Consider the following 24,537-nt stretch of genomic DNA (forward strand, 5'->3'; position numbering starts at 1 on the left):
AGACTTGGGATGAGGACGCGGGGAGTCTGTGCGCAATTTAGGAACTTTTAATGCAATTAGGAAATTGCCGCACTGTGCCACTACAGGCACACAGCACTGCGTCACGTCCCTCCCTGACGTTTATCCATCACTATTGCTAAACAGAAGGTGGGAAACTCATTACAACCACACACACACGTTAAGAGACTAACTAATTTAGAAGCAGCAGTCCACATCTGAGCGGGAATCTCCTGAGAAGTGCAGGAGGGCAGAGGGGCCTGCAGCAGTGGTCTCCCCGCAGCCTCCCGAGGAGGAGGAGCTCGTCCTGCCCCGGCGCCCGGGGGTGACACGGCAGCAGGAACCTCCCCGGGCCGAGGCGGCTGCACCTCGGACTCCTCTCTGCTGGCTTCTCCCTCCTCTGCACCAGGAATCCACCTGTGTCCAACCCGCGCCGTGCACAGCAAGATTTTGAAATGAAAAGCAACTTCTTGAAGCCAATTAAAAGGCCGTTTCCAAAGGACCATTCCCCTGTCCTTGACACATCCAAGCTCTGCCTGGCTGGCACTGTGGCCCTGGCTCTGCTTTCCCCAGGGGCTCATCTAAAATGGGAAAACAGAATCAGCCTTGCTTAGGCTGCGGCAGCGTAGTCGAAGCACTCCTGAGGGATCAAAGCAAAAAGACACTCAAAAGGGGTCTGGAAACGCACTTCCTTCCCTCTCTGATCAGATGGTCGCTGATTCAAAGTATCTCAAACCTGTTAACGAGCAACCTTATTCCACTATACAATTAATATGCTTTAGTTATAAGAATAATTACACTGCCCTACCTCATTTTTTGCTCCAGGAAGGAAAGCAGGTTCCTTTGCCAGGTGACCTCTCAATTCCACTGCAAGGTTAAGCTACCTGCAGAGCCCTCTGGTGCCAAATAATTCACTGGGAAGCAGCAAAGTTGGTGCTGGAGTAGCAGCCTGCCTTTGCCCATCGCGGTGACAGACACTGTACATCTGTTCCTCCAACTGAACTCTCAAGGCTTGGGAGGCTCAGGGAAATTAAGATTTGGTCTTACAGAGATTGATGGTGCTGCCAGTCACAAAACAAGCCGGTAGCTAACAGAGGGAAGGTGAGACTTCTCACATTTAGTGAAAGAAATCACATATCCTTGTACAAGTGACTGGAACCACACGCTCCGTTAAACAGAAAGACTTTAAATTTTGCTGCCTGGTAGAGAAGAGACCCCAGCTACCTTGATGAGGGTTTATATTTCTGTCAATACAAACTCCTGGGGAGGAGATGGCAAGAGCAGATGACAATTATAATATGTGCCTTGCCATAAAATATTATTTGAAATGAGATGTTATATTTCTGCTAGATTTACTTCTCCTTTATACATATGAACTTGTCTAGTCTGAGCAAATGCCTACCAGAACTCACAGTCCTTCCAGGCAGGGTCTTAAGAGACTTGCTTCTATGTTCTTGCAGCAAAATTTCAGCACTGCATTAAAGGGAACCCTTTCCAGGCTGTACCAGACAAATAAAGAAGCCATTTCCAAACTATTTACACTGCAGTAACTTCCACTTTCTGAAAACAGAAGATAAAGTTTCTGCCTGACACAGCTGGCACATAACAGGAGATACCACAGGAGAAAACAACAAAGATGTGCTACTCCATGAAAAATTTTTGCTACCTCAGAGCAAAAGAGGAGGCAGCAGAGCCTGATCCTGTTGGAGCTGCAAATGGACTACAGCAAGAAGTTTTGCTCAATGGAGAGTGAAGGTACGGGGGAAGAAAAGCACTTTGTCTTCATCTGCCCAGGTCCAGTAAACATGCAATCAGCTCTAATTAATCCTGAAGGAGCCCAGGTAGTTTCTGTGCCCGAACGCCATCTGGCCGAGCACGGGGGGGGCCGTGCCCAGCCCCCCGGCGGGTGCTCACCTGCAGCACGATGGGCAGCTGCTCCGGGGGGTTGCGGTTCTCCACGCCCATGGTCAGCCACACCTGGAAAGCCGTCAGCTGCTCCGCGAAGAACGGGCTGTGCTGGGGGGCAAGAACAGGAGGGCAAGTTTGGGGTAAGGAAAACAAACCAACCAACCAACCAACACAGCAAAGCAAATGGTTTCGGCACCTACGGTCTCACGCAGTTTATTGTTTCCTAAAACTATTCTTTTTAATTGACACATATTTGTATGGGATTCTTTAAATGTATAAAAGTTTTCCAAAGACTGAGCAGGTACAATTCCCTTTAAATATACTGGCATTCTCGAACGTAAGCATTTGGAAAAAAGAAGGAAAGAGCAGAGAAACAGGAAAAGATATCACAAAAGGTGTTGGGGCAACCTGGGTAATCTCCTCCACGTGAGAAGCAGACAGAACAGCAGTGGATTTATCCGCTCTGCAGAGGCAGTTTCAGTCCTGTAGCAGCACACGGTGTTATCTCTGCCCAGTTCACACTGAACACAGTCCAACAACAACAGAAAATATGTCCATCCGCATCTCAGCCCTCCCTGGCTGCCAGAAACCTCTCCTACAAACAGGTGGCAATTCAGATGTGCCGGTTTGGGCTGTGAGAAGGCTGCCTCCTATTCATCAGGTTTTTAATCCAAGCCTTTTATTTAGCTATCCATCATTTCTGACATGCAATGACACGGTAAAAGGACTTCATACAGGCAAACAAAAATCAGAAAATTTACTTAAGATATTGAATCCACTAATTTAATTAGAGATATCCCAGCAGCGTGGGTAAAAAAATAACATGCAGAGTGCTACCGTATTTAATAGACTTTACACTAGAGCCCTAGTAAAGATACAGCGGGGGGGTGTGAACTCCCACCAGCTAACACCTACCAGTTGTACTTTGGTACAATCATGCGTTATTTTACAAATGCATCTGAATGGCATCCAGTAAATACGAAGGATACTAGCTCGTGGGATCTCTAGATGTAAAGGAAACTGGTTCAGAGGACAGCAAATGCAAGTACAGAGAATACTGCATGCTTTGAAAAACATAACGACGTAACTACGGTCTTACTCTAACGAGATGTGATCGTTTGGGGGTGCACCACCCTGCCTGGTGAAACGGGAGGTTTGTTTGCTTGGTGAGACCTGACATTCTGCAGCACATCGGACGTCCCTGGAGCCCGCTCAAGGGCACAGGGCACAGCAGCGTCCCCGCCAGCGCCTTCTGCCAGCTACCGCCCCGCGACCAGGCTCCAGGCGAGGCAGGAGAAAGCCCTGACCGAAGCACAGCAGCTTCCAGTGAGAGAGCCTCAGCAGAACAGAAATCGAGGGGGAAGGCGGCCGAGGAGGTTGAGTCAACCCACCCGAAGCCGCCAGAAGCCCGACCGCTCCCCCGCCACCCCCCGTGCGAGCGCCGTGAGCCACAGGCCCTTCTCCATCAGGTTTATCGTATTTTCCAGGTCTGAGCAGGAAAGAACACCCAGAGGATAAGCAGAAGTGAGACGCACATGGTTTATAATGTGCTGCTGAAACGGAACAGCCCTGAAGAGCTTATCAGTCGCTTTATCCAGGGCCAGACTGGACTCTAAACCCACAGAGGCCGATGGATGGGTGGCAGCAGATAATCCTGTGACTCACCGGGCATTTGACATCCCAGACACTGATTGCTGCTCCTGCCAGCCCAGTTATGAAACCGCCTGAGCGACCTCAGGAACACAACGCCCCTTCCCCTGTCTTGCGTCAAACAACTTCTCCCAGGATCACCACTGGCCAGCAGCAGTTAACCTTCCCTGATACACAACTCTTCTCGCCGGGCATAAATCAAGAGGTTTGAGGGCAAAACACTGATTAGAACACAAGGAATAGATCAGAGATGTGCAACTGTCTGTCTGCTCCAACCATTCGTCACAGCGTAGAGCCAAGCCCCTTCCGCTCCCTCCCAAACCAACAGCCAAGTCTGACGTTCCCGTAGGTGTCTCACGGAGACGTTCAGCAGGTACCTGTCCCCTCTCTGGAGCAGGCCCAAGCCCACACAGTATTAATCACACTGGATTCTACAGGGAGGTGTAAGGAATAGCTCAGAAGAGGACTTGAGCCTGGCTTTATGTCTAGCACCCGCGCAGCTTGGAACCCCACAGCACGCACGTCGATAGCTCTGCCCACCTCGAGTTCCAGCCAAAATACACAAGAAGTTACATCTGTCAGGCTTGAAAACCTGCTTGTAAATCGTTTCTACCCTGTCTTGAATCAATCGCTAGTTGAGAATGACCACTCTTGTTTGCTGATCTCGTCTAACCCCTAGCGAGCGTGTCCCTCCTCTCGGCCCCCAAACACACAGAGATTTGCTGAATTTCAACTCACTTGACAGCGAGTGCCCAGGTGAAGTCTAAGACTATTATAAAAGCACCCACTGACATTGTTAGAGACCTGAAATAAAAATGAACATAAGCTAGGAGAGGAAAAATTATATTAAAGTACAGCGCATACAGTGGGGAAAGAAAGGGGCGGGGGGGTAAAAGCCTTTGGGCATCTTTATCAAGCCCCACCCTCATGGAAGTCCACAGTTCTTCTCCTGTACCTGGGTCCTTGGACACAAACTGCAATTGCAGCCAGAAAGCCTTTTGGAAGCTTGATAACATAAATAAAATGCAAGAATGTAAAATTAGAGAGGATATTGCAGTGGAATAGGTATCTGAGGTTGCACAGTAATTATTATTTAAAGGTTTCCATTCATGAAATGTCAAAGGAATGTCAAGAAAAATCCATTCTGACTAGAGGCATTTAAGCCAAATATAATATTAAAATTTTTACTTTTCTGCTCGCTGAGATTAACTAAAGTAGAAAAAACCCCTCAGTGACTCATATTAATGACGTGATATCAATGACTGAAAACTCTTTGAGCATACCCTCAACCTCTATTTTATGTTTATTTGGAAATAACTCTACTAAGAGATAATTTTGACATTAAAGTTTTTAATTTCAAAAATCGTGCTGGCACGTTGGGATTTTTTTTGGTAACTCCACTGTTAGGCAAGACTCAGTGCTCGGAAATCTTACGCATCAGGTCTCACACATGGTTTCCACTGGTAGGAGTTCCCTCCTCACCAACAGCTGCGGGCTGAAGCAGACAGCTCCTACACCAGCAAAGAACTTAAAGCTGATTTTCTATCTGTTCCTTTAAGTGAGTTGAGCAGACACTAACTATTTTCCAAAAATATAAACCCTTAAACTGCAACAATTCAAGACTCAACAAGCAAATGGGATGCACTGAACTGAGGTTTCAAATGATGGGTTAAACTGGGCACACAACACTTGAAGGTATTATCCAACTTACCCTAAAGGCAGTTCCCTCCTCTATAATGGTTGGTAACTGGGAAAGGCAAATATCAACTGCAAGGTCCCACGCTTGCCTGGAGGGAAGGGAGAAAGAGGAAAGAGAAGGAATTACAAGTTATCCGTAAGTAACATCAAGGTAAATTTAAATTCTGATCATACAAGTATGTGGGCAAAGCAGCACTGTCTGACTGGCTCAGAAATGCTTAATAGTCCCTTTTTTAAAAAGGGGAGTGTAACGTATGAGAACTATTCAGAAAAGCAGTGAGAAGGCCGAGGCCAGCACGGCGCCAGGCTGACCAGCGAAGCGTGGGCGAGGTAAAATGCTCCCCAGCTGCAACCCCACAGAAAGGGCTCCTCACCCAGAATGAAGCCTGAGCGAATGGAAGTCTTATTATTATATACCTGTCCTCATGCAAAAATGGATGACGCTTTTTTTTTTTTTAAAAAAAAAAAAACCAAACAAGAAAAATGAACTCAATCCCGGATTAGCTCCAACCCACAATCCTTCAGCACACACACCTCTATGCACCCAAACCCTCGCCTGCTCTGTATTCGCATCACACCAGCAGGCTCAGGAAGATGCATTCCTGCTGACAGGCCCTCCAACTCCCAATTCACGATACACCTACACCACGACACTAACTCTCCTTTTCCGCATCCTCGACACAGATACCGTGTCACTGCACATAGCCCCGAGAAAAGGAATTTGGTCTCCACTCATCTAACTCAGAGTTGGGCTCTGCGTGGCAACCTTGCTCTACATGACTCACCCTAAGGGTGGAGGGATGTACACGAAACTAGACGAAAACAGTTAAAGATTTTGACGCTTATCTACTATACTATTTAATGGCTAAAGTATTGATGCTTACAATATTTTAGTGTTGTGGTTGTAACAGCACATTCATTACGTACAGCGGCCAAGGAAGCTGCTGTGCCTGACTTGGTGCAAACAGAAGGTGCTAACTGTCTGCTTCAAAACACTCACAAACGGAAAGACCAAACTAAAATAAACGTGCTGGGACTCCAGAGTTCCTAAAACACCTCCAAAAAAGTGAAACAGTTACTTTTTACCCCAGAAATGATTATCCCTACTCTATCCATAGACGTTGCGTGCACTTTTCATTTTAACATCTGAATTTATGCACTCCGAAAGACTCACGAGTTAAACCACCACCCACCGAGTTTCTTACACAAAAGAAACTAATTCACTCTCCAGACACATTTGCTCTTCCATGGCTCGTGGCCACCATGTGCTAACATCAATAGGCTAAGCAATTCTTCTCCTAGGAACGTTTGCAGACATGAGGCCATAGGTGATAATCAATACAGTGTATTTTAGTTACCTGCTCTAATAAGTTCTTAAATCACCCTGTTTTGAGTCAAACAAAGCCTTCCATCAGAACAACTGCCGAGCGAAATCTATCCCATTAGCCTAAGTGGAAGCTGTTCTCAACCGAAAACAATCTCTCCAATTAGATGGAAAAATAAACTATAAGGCTCTTGCATTTTTTTCTATGGATTCAAGAGATGCAGCTTGTTTTAGTTGCCCCAGACCATGTCCCTCTGCTTCACAGCATTCACCTTCACTTGACAATATGCTGCCAATATAATTAAGAGGTAATCAAGAGATAATCAAAGTACGGGCAACAAATGCTTCCCACATGCTCAATAAAGACCCATGCTGGAGACACGGTGTTTACACAGAGCTGATGAGAGACACATTCATTCCTGGTTGAGGCAGAGGCAAAGTCAATTAGTGCAAATATAACGATAGTTTTACTTCAAGCAAAGAATATTTCTGACTTTCAGGTTTCTTGGGAGGAACGGGCAATACCACCTAAAGAAATTCTCTCGAACATTAGAAAACGTCAATACAGAGCGCCTTTGAGGTAAGTTTTACTATGCAGGAGAAAAATGGTTTAGAGATCAGAGACAACTAGTCCTATTCTGGCCGCCTGTAAAAGGATTCTGTGCAGGTCATCAGCCTGCCGAGGCACAGAGTGAAGATGCTGAGCTCCTCAAAGTCATTTTAGGTAAGAAGCACTAAAACTGCTAAAAAAAATGTCCAAAGCAGCCCCGCAAGGTCAAATCTCAAACGTTTTAAGTGTTATCAGAAAGAACAAACAAAAAGTTAGGAAGAGATTTTCGTAGGTTAAAACACAATCTCTTTTTACACTTGTAAAACCAGGCCACGTGGCCGAGGTGGCTCCATCTCTCAGAGAGAAACCACCAACATAAAGTCGCTCGTTGCAATCTAGAGAGCTGCTGATTAACACCAACCGTGTAAGAGATTCTAATAAATTCAAACACTTAAAATGATTCTCCGGCCTTTCCAAAGGGGCCCAACACAAAACCTCCCCACCCAAGGAGCTGCGTGAGCAAACACCGGTTTCGCCTGAAGTAAAACTTCACTATTTCCAACTCCTAGAGCAGCTACACAATACTTGTGAGACTTCAGGTTGCACATGAGTTGCCACACAGGTAACTCACTGCGCTGGCAAAATAGATGAGGGTGGCATTAAACAGGCCTTACAAAAATTAAAAGATTCAAACCAAGTCACGAATGGATGGTGAAGGAGTAACGCCCCGGAGTACGTGGAGAGAAGCAGAAGGGGAAAAATACTTGTTACAGTCACGGTGAGAACAATGGCTGGTGGGGAGGAGGAGCAGTGATTGACTGTTTTAATATGCCAAAGGGAACTAGAAAGGTGGGCAAATTGCAGATATGCTGGCTGAACTAATATTACACTTTAGCACACAAACAAGAGATAAATTAGGGAGCAGCAGGGGAACAAGGATGGGTGGTGTTGCATCCTAGAAGTGATTTATGAAAGCCAACCCAAGAGATCACTACTTCTCCCCCTTCTTTGCGGAGATTGCTGTTTGCCAAGCGCTCTGCAAGATTTGTTTTCACCACCTTCAGCACAAAAAGAGCTTGGTAATACCCCAGCACTGTTCTCTCCCTCCTCTTTGCTGCACTCTTCCAATAACCCTGGACCCCCACCAGGACGAGAGGGCACTAGGATGGGTGATAACCTGCCGAAATACCACAGTGCTTCAACTTCACTGCCTTATGCTGCTAAAGAAAGCATTAATGAGTGTTTTATGCTATGTGGTCCTAATTGCTCTGGATGCACAACAAACTGACAGAGCGCTTGCATAAGGAGAGGGCACCTCCTTGTTGGACAACCCAGTTATGTTAGAAGTTATCATACACTGGACCTAAGGTTTTATACCCCAAAAGGGCGATAAGCAATCCCACACAGCAACTGCTCTCACCAAGCCCCAGGGATTTCCACCCTACCCCCCTACCAGGAGGTGGCCATTCCTACGTGGTCTCAACCCAACACACACGAGGCAGCAACTGGAGAGAACGTGCGAAGAGGCACCAGCGGAGGTGAAGCTCGAGTTCCTCAGCAGCCAGACCGTCAGCCCTCAAACCCCACGTTCAGAAGCGTTTTTACATGAACCACCACACAGCACGGCTGTACCTGCCCTTGTGCTTGCTCGGGAGCCGGCGACTTTCACAGCATCACACCTCAAAAAAGGCAAAAGCTTTTCACAGTGCTCCACGCTACCACGTGGTGCAATCTCATTACAAAAAGGGGTCAAACTCGCAGACTTTGAACTTTGTGAGGGTGGGGGGGCAGCACTCGGGTTCAACTACTGAAAAATATACTTACTCTCATGCATCTCCCATATATATTTTGGAATGAACATATATTAAATCCTCTCCTTAGCTGGAAGATTGATTTGGTTAAAAAAACAGGCAAGAAAGTTCTTTTGTTTACCCCAAACAAGCAAAGCAATGCAGCACGCCAACACAAACAGTCTGTAAAGAAAACAAGCCAACATCTGCATCTGTCTGCACTGATCAATCAGTACAACAAGGTACTCAACACACGAGATGCCAGCCAGCACCTGCGAAGGGATACTGCAGAATGTGGGAAAATTAAAAATGAAACGGCATTGCTCCTCCGTAATTCTACAATAAAAATTGAACAAGGAAAGAGCTCCCCTCACTACTGTCATGAACTCTTCTCCTGTGATAGAAACACTCATCTATTTGTCTTTATATTTTGAGCTCTTCTTAGCCCTTCAGCACAAAGTCCCTGTTCACGTGCCCCCCAGACTCCATCTATCCCCGCCTCCCTCAGGCCAACAGCAGTTTCATTACAGTAGGAGTGTTTAAACTTTTAATAATTTAACATAAACTCATCCAGCTGCCTTTACTTTGTTTCCCCAGAGGAGCTGCAAAGCCCGGACTTTCAAGCAAAGAACAGAAGGCCGAGAGTTCCAGCTTTGCTCAATAACTGTTTTATTGTGCAAATCCATGAAAAGTTCAGTAATGGAAGCCCACAGTAATACTTTAACAGCATAAATGAAACCCGGTTAGAGACGTGCATTCCTCTTTCTTCACCCACATGTGCTGTATTAGCTGGCAGATCATGAAAGCAGATTTTCTTACGCTCAAATTCTCTGGGCTGAGTCAATGTCTAATGCTTTTAATTCTCATGTCACTTTTTCAGAACGTATTATTGATGTCTTTTAACATTCTCTCTTCTTCTGGGAAAAGTTTGTATTATATTGCACTGCACATAATGCTAGTGAGAATGAGTATTTCTTACTGGGACAGTCATGCTGAGGAGCGACTAAAGAGAAGCTGAAGCCGTCTGCAGTCTTGGGGCTCAGGCTCCAGGGTACCGTCTTGTTTTGAATTGTCTTTCTGGAACTGTTAAATATTTTAGACTTTATCAAGTATGGTGGGCAAGATTTTTCATGTTCGTTTTTTTCTGTAGTACAAGTCAACAACATACCCTGTTTGATTGAATTTTCAGATTTCAGCCTGAATTCACCTGCTTTACAGTGGCACCGTGAACTCCCTCAGCCTGCTTTAGGGGAGCCAGCTGGGGAGCTCAGACACAGCTATATTTAAAAAATATTTATTGCTATGAATATTTGGTACAACTACGAAATCCTTTTTTCTTCTACCCATGCATTTCCCCACTCCAACCAAAACTTAAAGCACGTGCTTTGTTATTTTTGTCCAACATTTCCCTCCATGAAGCTATCTGCAGTCTGCTACTGGGTTTTGGAGAAGTTAAGACTGACACAGACACAGAAAAAATATGGTTAAATCAACAGTGTAATCTCAAAGGATCTAATCCTTCATACCTCAAACAGTTCCCAACTCCCTTTCAAACAATCATGCTGTCCTTGCTGAGATACTCCGTCCTTCTCCGTAGCTAAACGAGACCCATTTTCCCGAGATGGGCGAGCAGACCCGCACCCATCCTGCCCCGCTCCCACAGCTCCCCTCTTGCCTGGAATCGGGTCCCTGTATTACGGTTTTCTTTTCAGCTACAATTTCAAGCCTATTTTATTTGCAGTATGTTATGACTTTCTTCCCACTAGAATTTCATGGTCAATGTATACACTCTCGTAATATTTCTATCACGAACAAATCATAGTTCTTCCAAAGCGTAATTAAGGTACTTCGGGTTTAATATACGACCTATGTTAGGAAATATTTCCAAACACATTATTAGGTCTTTTCAAAGGCCATGAATATAACTTGCTGGCTACAGCAGTAATATATAAACCATAATCCATCACAACAGAGATCAAGATGCTGACAGAGCATCAGGCCTCCTATTCTTACTGCACAATAGACAGAACAACTCTCAAAGTTAAATAGCACAGCCAGTCAATCAATATATATTAATATTAATACCTGTATTACAGTAGTGCCTGCAGCAGCCAAGAACCTACAGTGCGAGGCACCGTGCAAACACAAACAAACAGCCCGTGCCCGGGAGGGTTCACACCAAAGCAGGTAAAACAGAGAAAGCCAATAAAAGTATGAATGATGCAAAGGAATGAAGTAATAAGTCAGAGCCTTCCAAAGAGGGCAAGGTCACAGAGATCAGCTCTCCCGAGTCCTACATACAGCACCCTCTTGATGAAATGAAAAGATTGACAGCTTGTGGGTGAACTCAAAAAATAAGTTTTCACTTTTCCTCAATTGTTCAGGTAAAAAGGGATAATTAACAGAGGAGGTAACAGTGGTCTGTCAAATGAATTGACTAGAACAACAATTTAATAGGTCCAAGTTCTTAAAAGTTGTTTTCAAAAGAACTAAACCAAAAGGAAGAGAAGCTCCTATCTCCAGCAACCTCAGTGCTTCCATCACAACCGTGCCAGATCCTCAAACCACGAGGCATCCGAGTGCGACTCAGGGAAAATTACCAAACCAGCAGAGGCAAAGGTAAGCAAAAAAGATAAAGAGCAAACGGTTCAGCTTTGATGTCTGAACAGGGGCAGTCGTCATTATTCCTGAGGTAAACTGATGCTCAAGTCAAGCGCAAGGAACACCCTGCAGGGGCTGCCCACCCCTCGGGCCGCGGCTCCCCTCGGGCGGGCAGAGCTGCGGGGCCAGCCTGGGGCCAGCAGCGCCATCGTGCTCTGCCCTCGGGAGCCCGTCGGCGAGGCCGGGGCTCTCCCTGCTCCTTCCCCTCTCCCTGCGGGATGCTCCTTCCCCTCTCCCTGCGGGGTGCTCCCCGTAAGGGAGCTGCAGGGCTGGTGCAGAGCTCCACGGGCACAGATTCAGGGCAGCTGCAGCGATGAGGAGGGGGCTCAGGGCAGTGAATGCAAAGTCCAGGAGAGACGGAGTCTGTGCTGCTGCAGCTGGGAGAACTGACATTTACCTACGACTTTGCCGCAAAGGATGGTGCAAAAAAAATCTACTGCCATACAACAGGAGTTTGCTTCTCTAGCCAGCCTTCTGCTGGGATGGGAGCTATGGCTGTGGATCCTGTCTGCAGTCAGGAGCTCAGCTGTGAACGTGCAGAACAGCTCGTGTCCGTAACAGCGGAGGAACTCGGTAACCTGCCATTACCCCTGTGAACGGAGAAGCCAGGCCCAGGAAGCCAGATGAGGTCCGGCGGGTAACGGGAGAGGAGAACACAGGTATGTACATGCTGGAGAAGCTAAAACATCACACCAGCCCTTGGGCTGCGAGCAAGAAACCCAAACCTGAGCCAGGAACAGCCCCCCGCTGCCCAGAGGATCACAGTGCAAGGTACGGGGCCCCACACCAAACAAAAAAAGGCCAAAAAGCACAGAAGAGGGGAGGGAGAGCACAAGAGGTGGGAGAGTCCCCTGAAGCCTGGTCAGGCCAGAGCCACGGTCTGCAGCCGCTCCGCGACTGTGACCCTGCGGGAGGAACCCCCGGGCTGCAGATCCACGACGCGGCCGCCAGGACCCGCTCCCCAAAACGCCGTCTGACACGCTGGGTGTGAGAAACCTGTGAAAAGCTCGGGAAAACAGCAGCCAGCAAAACCCTGCTGTACCACCATGCACCACATCGCAGCGCAGGCGTAGATCCAGCGCGGTCTCCACGTCGCACTGTTTGACGTTTCCATTCTCAACGCTCCTTTGGCCAACTCCGCCGCCCCCCGGCCGCGTTGCCTGGTCTATCCCAACAGTGAAATGGGTCGAGAGGGGTCAGGTCAGGGACCCATTAGAAAATTCTTGAATGAAAGGCAATAGATAAGTGCAGACGAGTATTTTTAGAAAATATTTAAGCGAGCCCTAAATTAGTTTCTAAATCTGTCCTTACTAAAAGTTCGTAATAACGAACTGAGCCACCTCTGACAGAAGTGGAATTTTCCCCTTTGCTAGATTAGGTTCAAACGGCACATTTTTTTGGAGGACACTGAATAAAGCGTGTCAAGGGATTCTCTGCTTGCTTGCTGTCTGCTTTGCCAGTGTTTGGAATTCAGAAGGAAAAAAGCCCTGCGTGTGACTTTCCTTAAGGACTTTCTGCTTTTGGTGAAGCCTAAAAAGCAGCAGCTCCGCCGCTATCCTGTGGTATGGGCTGAGGGGCCTCACAGAGGGATTCATGGCACCGTTGTGCACCTGGAGAACTACAACATGAGCAAAGAAAAGAATGTTTCTAGAATCCATCGTGCTACCACGCAGGTCAGAGAGATATGGAGCGGGAGCCTGGTCTGCTGAGTTTCATTCCTGTCCAGCACGGGGATGGCAGCACCAACTCCAACTCAAGTCATACTCCCAGAGGAAACCAGAAATAGAGGCTTTTAATACACTGGTAATAAAAATGAATTATATTCCCATAAGGACCTGGAAATAAAGGTTTTTAATATGCTGGCAATGAGCAAGCTATAAATAACTCAAGAAATTTACTGTTTTAATTTCAAAATTTCTGGAAAACCACGTTCCACTCTACTGCAACTGGAAACGCACAGTTCTGTGGCTCAAGTTTTGCCACATTTAGTGGCAGCATCAGTGGAAAGACCCGGTGGGAACTCTGGTGGGTTCTTCTACTCTTTGCTTACAGATGCCCCTGTCCCTCCTGTGACACGAGAAGTCAGCTCACCGTATTTACAAATGACTGAAACAATTTTCCTCCGAAGTTGCTAATCCAAAGCACTTGAGAGCACGGTTTGCCGTGTACAGACACAGAGCAGATTTAACGAGGCTGCCCAGTGACCACGTCCCCCCCAGTCTCCCCATCACCACCTCCTTTTTCAACAGCTGAAGGGGCTCAGCAGTGCCAGCGCCAGCCCCTCGCTTCACATCATCCCTTCACATCATCCCTTCACACCTCCTCTACATTTATTTTCCTCCACAATTTTATGGAGGATTTTGAATCAAAAAGATTTTGAGAATGCAGGCAAATTAAGCCCCCTCAGCTACCTTTACCTGTCATTTTACGAGCCTTTTGGCAAGTTACCCAGCTATCATTTTCTCCTACAGAAAATACATTAGCTTGACTGTACCAGTTGGTACTTAGCCAAATTTTGTACGGTTCTATTCTTAATCATACTGAATAAAAAAAAAAATAAAAGCAAACATTTTTGTTATTACTGTGATTATTATTCTTATATTATTATTCGTGGAACATTTGCCTGATAGTCAAAACCACCTTTAAGAGCTTTTCCATAACCGTGCCACCTCCATTTCCATTAATCACCTTAAAATAAACAGTAAAAGTAGATGAACACTGCAGCAAAAATTTCTTGTACTTCAACAACGCAAGTTAAGAAATTTTCCCTCAGGCCCACGGCTCTCCCCACCCTTCAGGATCAGAGGTGACCAGCTTCACGTTGTGAAAATAAAGGTGGCAGATGCCCAATTTCTTTTCTATTTAGAGGGAAAGATTACACGGCTGAATTGAAGTTCTGTATGCACAGAGAAGAAATACATTTGGAGATGGGTATTACGCTGCCCCATGCTGTTCCATCTTTGATCCACTGACTTAATCAGTGAAGCACTGTGCAGATTTAAGAAGTAACAACCTTCCATGACTAGAGCGTCTGAAATGTCCTTAAGGCGCCAGCCCCCAGCCCACGCCCAGGACTCACCACATCGCGTGCATGTACGTCGGAGGGAGGCGAGGGCTGCTGACGGGGGTGCAGTTGTACGATCTCATAATTCTTTCTGCCAAGAGAAAGTTACGAAATAAACTGGCCACAAGCAGGTCCTGCCTGAAGAGCTTCTGGAAAAGATCTGCCAAGAGATTGTGTGAATTACTAGAGGCGTAGCTTTGTAACCTAAGTACCTTAGGTAATATGCAAAAAACATTTAAAAGATAAAAACATGGTTTTCATTTTATTATATATTATATATTATGTATTATGTATTATGTATTATATTCCAGTAACACAGTCTCCAACAGTTTTGCAGTGACATGATATGACAATTATTAAAAGGAAATCCTGCCTGCTGAGTTCCTGGAAAGCATCACACTTACTCTCCATTTCACACAAACAGAACTAAATACTTGCTACTTCAGGTTCTTTTTTGCCTCTTCTGGACAAAATTCCCCTTTTGGTGTTTCACTTAAACTCAGCATGACTAAGTTTTTGGAAATTACTGAGAGAGAAAAGGACCTCTGTGTACCGTTTAAGAACTATACACCTGTTAGCTAGCAGTTTGATGTGCTTATGAGAAGCCAGAATGAATCCTAAAAGATAGCAAATGTGCTATCTTCTATAGAGGCAAAAAAGAATTTATGCTGTACTGAGCATTAGAAAGAGCTGAGCTGGAAAACTGTTTACAAATTTGGCCACCCATGCTCCAGAAGCAGGAATTCAAAGCAGAACAGGGGTGGAGAAATGAGATGAAGTTACTCATGGGAAACTTTTCTTACCAGGAAAGAGGAAAAAAACCTTTATTTATGACACTAACAAAGGCTGGAAAAAAACAGATTGCTCTTTATAAATAGAGTAAGAAAGAAAATTCTTCAAGCTAAAGCAATCACGTCAGCACCAGGAAAAAAGCCCTTCTGGTTTCTGATGATCAGGTTGCTGAAATGCCTCTGGTAGAGCAAATTTTAAAAATTTAACTAGCCTTAAGATCCAGCCTGATTTGTTCTTTCAATATCAGGCTTTAATTTTCTCCTTATTTCAGTGTCTCATTTATCTCACACTTCATCCTTCTACTCTGAATAAGCAAGGCTCACTTCTGATGAAAACCTGATTCACCTGCCCAAGTCTTACCTCTAGGCAAGACATTCCATGCAATGGTGTCTGTGATAGCGGTGAAGATCCAGTTCAGCTCCCCCAGGGGAGTTCTCCTGTCATTCAGTCTTCCGGGGATCCTACAAGTGGGGAAAAAAACCCAAGTATGTTTCCTGTTAAAAAACCATATTTTTTTGAGATCCGCACACACGCACATCTCAATCGAGGCTCATAAAAGACAGTATTTCCAGAACCTTAATTCTTAACCAATTAATGTTGTTACACAAACTTTCCTTATGCAAAATCTATTACATTTGAATTTGCTCGTGAGACGAACTGCCAGATAAAGGACAACAAACAGGGAATTGTTTATTGATAACTGAGCTAAAGGAAAACGCCCGGGAAGGTATCACAGAGATGATGTTGATTTCTGAGACTCAATGGAAATGCCTTTTTCTTCAGAACTGCCACCCTGCTTCATGTTACCCATTGTTCACTTCTTGCTGAAATATTTAATAATAAATATGATTTATATTACAGAGCGTATGCTCACAATCCATAACGTCCCTGAGTAAGTACTTCTGAGTGATCATATTCCCGGAAAAAACAATTATTATTTTTTGAACAGTCAGAAAGCTCAGAACAGTTAGAAAAAACTGTCCTTTTGTTAAAAATTGTCTAACAGTAATGCACGGACCTGACAGGTCCCTGTTGCTGCGAAGCGCTGCCTGTTCATCAAGAAACGTGCCCCCGCAGGACTCACCTTCCCGTCCCAGCCAGACCATCTTCTCAGTCAAGATGAGAGCACGCATGTCCCTGCTACACGTGGTGCAGCTGCTCGTTTCTGAGGGGCATGTTTGCTTTTTCTTATGAAGACGCCCAGGTTTTCACCCAAGTTCTTTGAACACTTGAATTCCTGAACAGATTCGTTGCATCACCGATGCTGCGCGCAGGTGCAAACACAGCACCTTGCTACAGGAGTTACTGGGCATCATCAGCAGGTTTTCATTCAAACACGAGAGGTTTTCTGCAGTTAAGAACTTTCCAAGGAATACACAGGCACCCGTGGAAACCAGCAGCTTGAGTGTCAGTTCCTTTATCTAAGATTTAACATGTTGCCCCACAGAGACTCAACAGCAAAAGCCACGTTGTTTTGAAGTTCTATGAAGTTCTATAAAGGGGACATTTCCGAATCCCGTCACTCTGCAGAGCACTTTCTGATGAGCCAAGCCCAGCGCGGCCCAAGGCTGAGCTCCGGAGCCCTGGTCCTGCAGAGCCACAGGGCAGAGGCACCACCCTGGCCCCTCGCCGGCCACCTGCGAGATCTGATGCTTCTCCAGGAAGAAGCATTTACTGAATCCAGGTTCTGGTGTCGTGGGAGTCAACACGCACTGTGTGTAGTCACTGCATAACCCCACCCAGTCCTGCCGTGACAGCCCCTACATGCCTACAATGTATAAAATAATAAACCAAAATTATTTTTTTTCTATTGTGTTCTTCCCCCCAAAAAAGAGAACAGATTCCCTTTCCTGAAGAGCCGGGGACTGGCAGCTGCCTGTGACCCACGGCAGCTCCTGCTCCTCCTCCAGCTGGCCAACACCCCCCAGGAACGGGGCTTCAACCCTCAGCACGTCAGCAGTGCACATCAGGAGTCTATTTGTGGGGTGGTGAGGTATGAAAAATGCTGAGGAGTCCAATTGCTAATTTTAATTAAATATTTTAAAGTAGAAAAAAGGTGGCACTGATCAGTATCGGAGACGGCAGCTTTCCAAACAGCGACCTCCTCCTGTCCCTGCTCAAACGTGGGATATGCGATGGAAGTGAGTAATACGCTGGGTGGTTTGGTTTTTTTTTTTTAAGATTGTGTTTTAGATAGGAGAAAATAAACCACGTAAAAAGCTAAATATTCATACAGACATCCCCTTCCTCCAACAAAGCAAAAGCAGAGGGTCAACTGGTGATTCTACTGGGATGAGCCAGCTGCACGCTACGCGAGCATTTATCAGAGAAACGCTTTGGAGTGCACTCCCCCAAGGCAGGGGGGGTGCTCCACGCACACACGTGCTGCGGGACTGAAGTAACCCTGTGGGTCGTCACAGTGACCATGCCCATGCACGCACACCCCCGCGTGCGTGTGTATTTTGGCTCTGACTTGCACTTAACAGAAGATTCTAAGCAAAGCCGAGCTGTTGACCCCTCCTCGGAAGTCCCCGGCACTGGCACACGGTCCCTGACACCTCGGAAGCTCTGCAGCACCGTGCTCACTAGGTTGTTAACAGCAATACCTACAGACAAAAGGAACTCTGCTGTAAAAATCTCTGTGGTGCATGAAAACTCATCCAGTAGTAAAAAACCAAAGAAAAACCCCAAGCCGCCCCAAAGAAAGCCCAGTTTATCTAGGAAAGCCCTAGGGTTTAGGGGTGGTAACGCCCAGGACACCGAGCCCGCATCCTCATCACAAGCAGGTCAGCAGCACACCCCGTGCAAGGGAGCGAGCGGTGGACAGAGATGATTTTGCCTTGTACTGCTGAGCCTGACAGTAGAACATTTTGCCTAGTGTTCGCGTCCTGAATTCATTGAAATGGCTTAAAAACAGGACGTACGAAATACAGAAGATGCAGAAAAAACTTTAAAAAAAGAGAAAAGGTAGTAAAATGAATATCACAGAGCAAGAAACTTTAGGAGGTCATTCTATCTACCCTACCAAGGAACAATTTGAATATTGTGGATAAACACCTACAAGAGAGAAGAATCTTGATGCCAACAAATACTTTACACAAGTGGAGAAAGGAGGAAGAGCACTTGACCATTAAAGAAAGGGAAGCAATTCAATCTTCATCTTTCAGAGGTTCAAGGCAGACACTGCAGAGGAGCACGAGTTACTTGATTCTTCTGAGGAGTAACCCGGTGAAATCCTGTAGCCTGAGATATGCAGAAGGACAGATCAGACAAGCAGTCTCCTCGGAGCTTAACATTTATTACTCTAAGCACCAATACACCAGAGACAATCCCTGACCAAAGCACATTCAGTGAAGGTGGAACAGCAACGTTCCACCAGGAATCTTCCTGCTCCGGGATCCTGCTTTTGCAAGATGAAAAAAAAGTGACTGAAAAAAGTCACTCGAATTTATTTCGCCCAGGAGCTGAACGAAGATCTCCCACTGTGTCTGCTCATCTCACGTGTGGTGCAAAGCCCTGCCAGAGCTCTGTGCCACGGGGGCGCGGGGGCTGCAGAGCCCCAACGCCGCTCGCACGACGCTGCCTGGGGGGAGAAAGGGGCTGTAAACCCCTCTTCAGGACCCCGCAGCTTCTGCCTCCATCCTGATCAGCTTTCCTAAATAAATATGCCTTCCAGCGCTTATTTACTTCTCATAAAAACAAAACCAAGAAAAAACGAAAAAACAAAAGAAACCCCCACCCAACCAAACAACAAATCAAGACCAACAGGCTCAGCCCTGGGCTCTTACTAGCGCTCAAACACACAAACACAGCCCGGCACTCTCACGCACAGCTTTTATTCCCTTGAGAAAGTATCAGAGATAGGACGGGGAGGTGTCAGGAACACGCGCCCAGCCCACTAAGACATCCTGTGGATTCAATCCCAACGCAGCCCAGCTTCCCTTCTGGAACGAGTTTTCAGATATGAAAAGTACCCAGACAAACTACGCGACGCAAGCGCCTTCTCGACAGCGATTTGTTCCGATATGTATAGCCCTGCTATTGCCATGCAGGTTCAGCTGAAGCACGTTCCCTCGCATAAATATAGTTTCTAAACCAGATAGAAATTAACATCTTATAAAATATTCCTGTCTGTCTTGATATCAGAGGAAAAATAGAGATCTCTGAAAGAGTGTTTGTTAACCGATCCCCCAGAGCAAGCGGAGGGAACACAAGGCCACACAGCCGCTCTTGTGTGGATTCCACGTAAATATTTGCATTGCAGAACACCCTCTGCAGCAAAATAGCAGCGTTTCATAAGTCAGAATGTTATTAATTAAAAACCAAAGCGATCCTTGCTGCGATTCCCCAGCAAGCCAAATGCTGAGCTTAAACCATTCCACGGCCACTTTCAAGCCAGTTTTCAGGATGTTTCACAGTAGAGTTTGAATTTTTACACCAGATGGAGAGTTCTGTGCACAGTTCATACCAAATTCCCTTTATTAAATGCAGATTGCAAGTTGATACCTATCTTACTGATGCTATCAAGCAGGAACGACAGGCTGAAATCCAAAGTTGCTGCCAGCAGCTCAACCTCAGACACTCCCTCCGACCTGAGTATCTGCTTCCTTGGGGAACAGGTATGCTTCTTATTTTTGTATTGAAAGACTTAAAATAACTACGCATCAGTACAGTATAGATTTTATTCTGGATTTTTAAATGCATTTGGTATTTTTTCACTATACAACTGTCCTTTCTAAGACTGGCTGCAAGATTCATAGAAAATACAACATACAGCTCCCTACGAGGGACTGCAGCCAAGAAGCAGGAATTCATAGGATGGCATTCTCACATCTTACGTGGCATCGGGTGAGTTCATTTTCTTTCTGCCCTCATATATAGTCAGGAAGATACTAATTTTGTACCTAGCTCCAGCATTGTGAAGATTAAAGCTGTTCAGTGCTTTGGAAACCTATGCATCAGGTGTTAACGGTGAGGGCAGAGCGTGCGGGGAATCGCACGGGAATGAAAGGCAACACATTGCCCTAACTGCACAAACCCCACCAGAGCTTTCAGGTTCTGAACCGGCACTCGGATGTGGCCATTAGGAGGAAATTGGCAGCAGGGCTGTTCTGTGCTGCACACAGGAATCAACTGAAGTTGGAACAGTCAGCGCTATAAACCGGCAGATGACAATAAACACGGCGTATTTTCTGTTCCTGGAAGGGATCGCTCAAACTCGCACCCCAGAAACTGGAGGACACTTTGTAATAGTCCAACGACAAGCTGAGTGATTCGAGGAAGGCATTTTCAACACAATATTACTCAATGACAGTAGATCTTAATCACCTTTGAGAATTAAAGTTTTAAGCTTCCAAAGGCAACAGAAGAACGATTCTCGACTCTCAGGCTGCTTTCAAAGACCCTCTGATGTAGGGACAGTGAACCAGCCACCACCCCAACCACCTCCTGGCACTACAACTCAGAGGGACCACCCTCCCACCCCAGGGCCGAGGGCTGCACCTCCGCGCTACGCCAAAATCACCACCACCACCTAGCAGAAGGTGGCAAGGCACACACAGCAACCTCCTGTTTGTTTCTGGGCAGTTATTAATATTTATTGGAAATAATCAAGGGGGTTTTTTAAACATTAGCTATACCTCTCAAAAACGTGGAGGTCGCTTTTTGTAGAGCTCCACTACACAAATTTTATTTAATGTCATTTTTCAAGTCAAATATTTTGGGGTGAGTACATTTCCCTCACACAACGTGCTCTTTCAAATCCCTCCTGGGGCTACAAACTAAACCTTCTTTTAATTTCTACTTGGGCATGCACCTACACAGCCAGAAAGTTGCAAGGCTCCAGAAAGTATTTTTCCCCACAAGGAATATTGCTGTCGCCTTGGTATCACTTCTCCTGATGTCCTTCACATCGTGCTTTGACAACCAGCGAGAGCCTTTGACAGGAAGGACAAAGCAGGCCTCGTTTGTAAAAACTACTTTTGAGGGAGGGGAAGAAAAGGAAAAAAGAGCAAGCTGTCTCAGCTGCTCGCTGCAATTTAACATCTCCGGCCTCTCAATTGCTTCTTCCATCAACTTCCTGACAGACGCCTTTACAGAGACCTAAATCACGGCAGTCTATTGTGAGAAGTGAGGACTATGAAATGTCAGGGTCACTGAAGAGCTCGTGCCGGTGTAACCATCAATGTCCTTGTCAGAAATTTAGCAAAATCCCATGAATCACTTTAATTACAGGGGAAGCATTTCCTTCGAAGGATGCCAGGTTTTCCCTTCGGATGGGCTCCGCCATTATCTCTACTTTTAGAATATTTTATATATATATAACACCAGGATATGCAATACCACACTCGGACTTCCAAAAGACAAGCTGCTTTGGTACCGATGTACACCTGCGAACGTTTGCAATAAATTTAGTTTGGGGAAAGAAAATAACGTGCGTACATTTCACTTATTGCTCTTCCCAGAAAGTAAGGGCGAGCACACCCCAGAGCAAAGGGGTAACAGCGATGCAGGCGGGGTACAGGCTGCAGAGACCTCCTGCCTAGGCAGGATCAGCAGAGCTAACGTGTCCAGGACAGCGCGTCCTCATCACGAGTAACACACGTGACGCAGGCGTGTTGTGACTGGGGTCCTGAAACCTTGGCAAGCTGCTTCAGAAAGACAAAACGTTTGAGGTTCTTAAATTATTTGTTCGAGAGTGCTGTAAAGCTTTGTACACTAGTGTTCAATCCCGTCATCTCGCTGGATAAAGATATGAGAGAAGTGTTGCCATGAAAACCGTCCTTTTGAGAATGATCTTCACTTTGTATTTACAATAGGCTTTGCCTACACTAGAGACTGATTCCCCGTAACAATGGGCATTTAATTAAATACTCCATTTCAATAAAATCAGATTTATTATGGAAGAGAAACTTTTCCGAATAACATCTTCAAAAGCAAAGTTTTTCCTCAACTCAAGTACTAATGAGCGATGTATTACCGACAGGTGGTGTGGCACAGCAGCCCTGTGTGCTGTGGCTAATAATACTTCCTAAAACACATTCTGAAATAAGCTCTAACGCCTTCTACTGAATTTTCTAGGAGAAAATAAAGGGGCTGAAAGCTGCCTAACCCAGGTCTAAAGGCAAGCCAAGAATTAGAGTTTTCCCACTATGAAGAAAATAACAGATATTAAGAACCCCAGGCCGCAGTATTTCAGAGTTTGGACCGGCACACAGCTGATTACGTATCTGCAGAGACATCGACCCTCGTGCCAGCTGTGACAACACAGGCCTGCAAGCGTCAGAACAATCCTCCTGCCTCCAGTCACCTGCCCAAGAGGCAACAGTATTTGTCCCCGTCTAGTCCTGCTGAAACGACAGAACTTCTTTCTTGTCACCGCAAGCCTTTCTCCGCCTCGCCATGAGTCTGCCTGGTTTGTGCCAAGCCGATACCAGCGGCTCTGGCAGCGTTTCCCTGCGCCAGGTGGGCAGAGTGTTGTGGAAGGCAATACTACATCTTGTGGGAAATACAATTTCAATTTACCTTTTGGCCTCATTTGCCTACACAGCAACAATTTTGCTTAAGTAAACACAAATACAGTCAGTCAGGTTGTTACCATACTTCGGCAGTTTTTGTCTTTCTGACTTTTTCAAACAAACCATCATTTCCAGTGACTTTCCACACAACAAACTCTCTTCCAAGGCTGATGTGCCCAACTTCAAAAAGTTATCAAGAAGCTGCTCTTCACGTTGGAGAGGGAAGTGCTCAAGCAATACCCGCAGAACCCCGAACAGGGAGCGGGGCAGATGGGACCGGGGTGCTCCCCCCTCACCCACCCCCTCAGCCCGGCCGGCCACTCCGGGTCACTCCGGCCCGGTCCCAGCGCCCAGCCCCAGCCTGCAGGGGAAAACCTGCTGAAAGGGGCTGGAGTAGCCAACACTGGCTACTGGGACCACCTGGGAAAAAAAATGACGGTCCTACCCAGCTGCTCTGCTTCGCCTGCCCTGTGGTTCACCAGCCTGAAGGCACCTGATTAGCCGAGTGCTGAGAGCTTGATGCACCAAGGGTATTTGTTATATTACAGTATAATTTCTCCATTTTCTCCAATTACGTTACTTTTGCCATGTGATATCTTGGGATTTTATTTTTCCTGCTTCATCTTTAAACTGGCTCCCACCAAACCATTCATTACTCATCAATAATCGATAAGACATTAAAACATTAATAATTTCCAGTCTGTGACATTCAACAATACTTAAAGTGCGAACAAAAATTAATTCTCGTCTCAAATTTGTTATTTCTAGTGATTTTTATAAATGGATTTTGTGCTGGTGAATGACAGCCTAGAGATGGGCTCCCTGCTCTCAGAACAGCAACAGCACACGCCGCAGCAAGACTGATTTCTCCCACACTGCCTCTGCCTACGTGATGCAGAGCTGACATTCAGAAAAGGTCCTTTGTCACAAACCCCGGACAGCAAGGGACTAGACTCCTCTCCAGCGGTGAAAGTGAGGGCTGGTTCCATATTCATGTGGACATCTGAAAAAATTGTCTTCCAAGCGGCCCCACCAGAAGCATGAACAGCTCTCAGGTCACTGGGATTTTCGTTTAGAGAATTCCCTCCTTCTGCAAAATGGACCCAGGGGAAAAAAAAAAAAAAAATCCTTGGAAAGCAACGTAGCATCCTTGCTCCCCTGAGAATGTGATTTCAGGAGGGGGAGCCTAACGCAGCAGCACAGATTCAAGCATTCTGTACACCCCTGATTCTTCCACCCAGCTTTGTATTCCCACCCTACACCAAGTTGAACTGTTCCTTTAGGATTTTTTCCAGAATTTTCAAAAAGCAGAGCACAGGCCCAGTTCATTTCCCTCAGCAGCCACACAACAAGTTGTTCCAGCAGCGACGAGGGGGCGGTTTCTGATCCAGCAGAAAGACCATCCAAGGCAGGAGCAATGCCCAACACTGATGCTGCCACTGAAGAGTCTCACAAAGTGGCAGCCAGAGGTTCCTGAATCCCCAGTACTTCACCAACGTAATTTTCCTTCCTTTTTTCTTTACATTTTACTGTCTGCTCCAGCAAAGATCTTTTTTTCTAAACTAGTAATTATTTTGGCTTCATCT

The 24,537-nt window shown here is 46.0% G+C and overlaps 1 protein-coding gene across 5 annotated transcripts in view; it reads right to left on the reverse strand.

Annotated features, from left to right (window-relative positions):
• The window catches only part of RPTOR (regulatory associated protein of MTOR complex 1), a 151,658-nt gene that overhangs the window by 61,404 nt on the left and 65,717 nt on the right, over nucleotides 1-24,537 (reverse strand). For all 5 annotated transcript variants that reach the window (XM_074922467.1, XM_074922466.1, XM_074922465.1 and 2 more), the window contains exons 8-11: nucleotides 15,795-15,895; nucleotides 14,658-14,802; nucleotides 5,267-5,342; nucleotides 1,912-2,013 (exon numbers count right to left, since the gene is read on the reverse strand). In XM_074922467.1, coding sequence (XP_074778568.1) covers nucleotides 1,912-2,013; nucleotides 5,267-5,342; nucleotides 14,658-14,802; nucleotides 15,795-15,895 — 424 coding nt within the window. The remainder of the gene's footprint in view (nucleotides 1-1,911; nucleotides 2,014-5,266; nucleotides 5,343-14,657; nucleotides 14,803-15,794; nucleotides 15,896-24,537) is intronic.

The sequence above is a fragment of the Athene noctua genome, chromosome 18 (assembly GCF_965140245.1).
Source record: "Athene noctua chromosome 18, bAthNoc1.hap1.1, whole genome shotgun sequence".
NCBI lineage: Eukaryota > Metazoa > Chordata > Aves > Strigiformes > Strigidae > Athene > Athene noctua.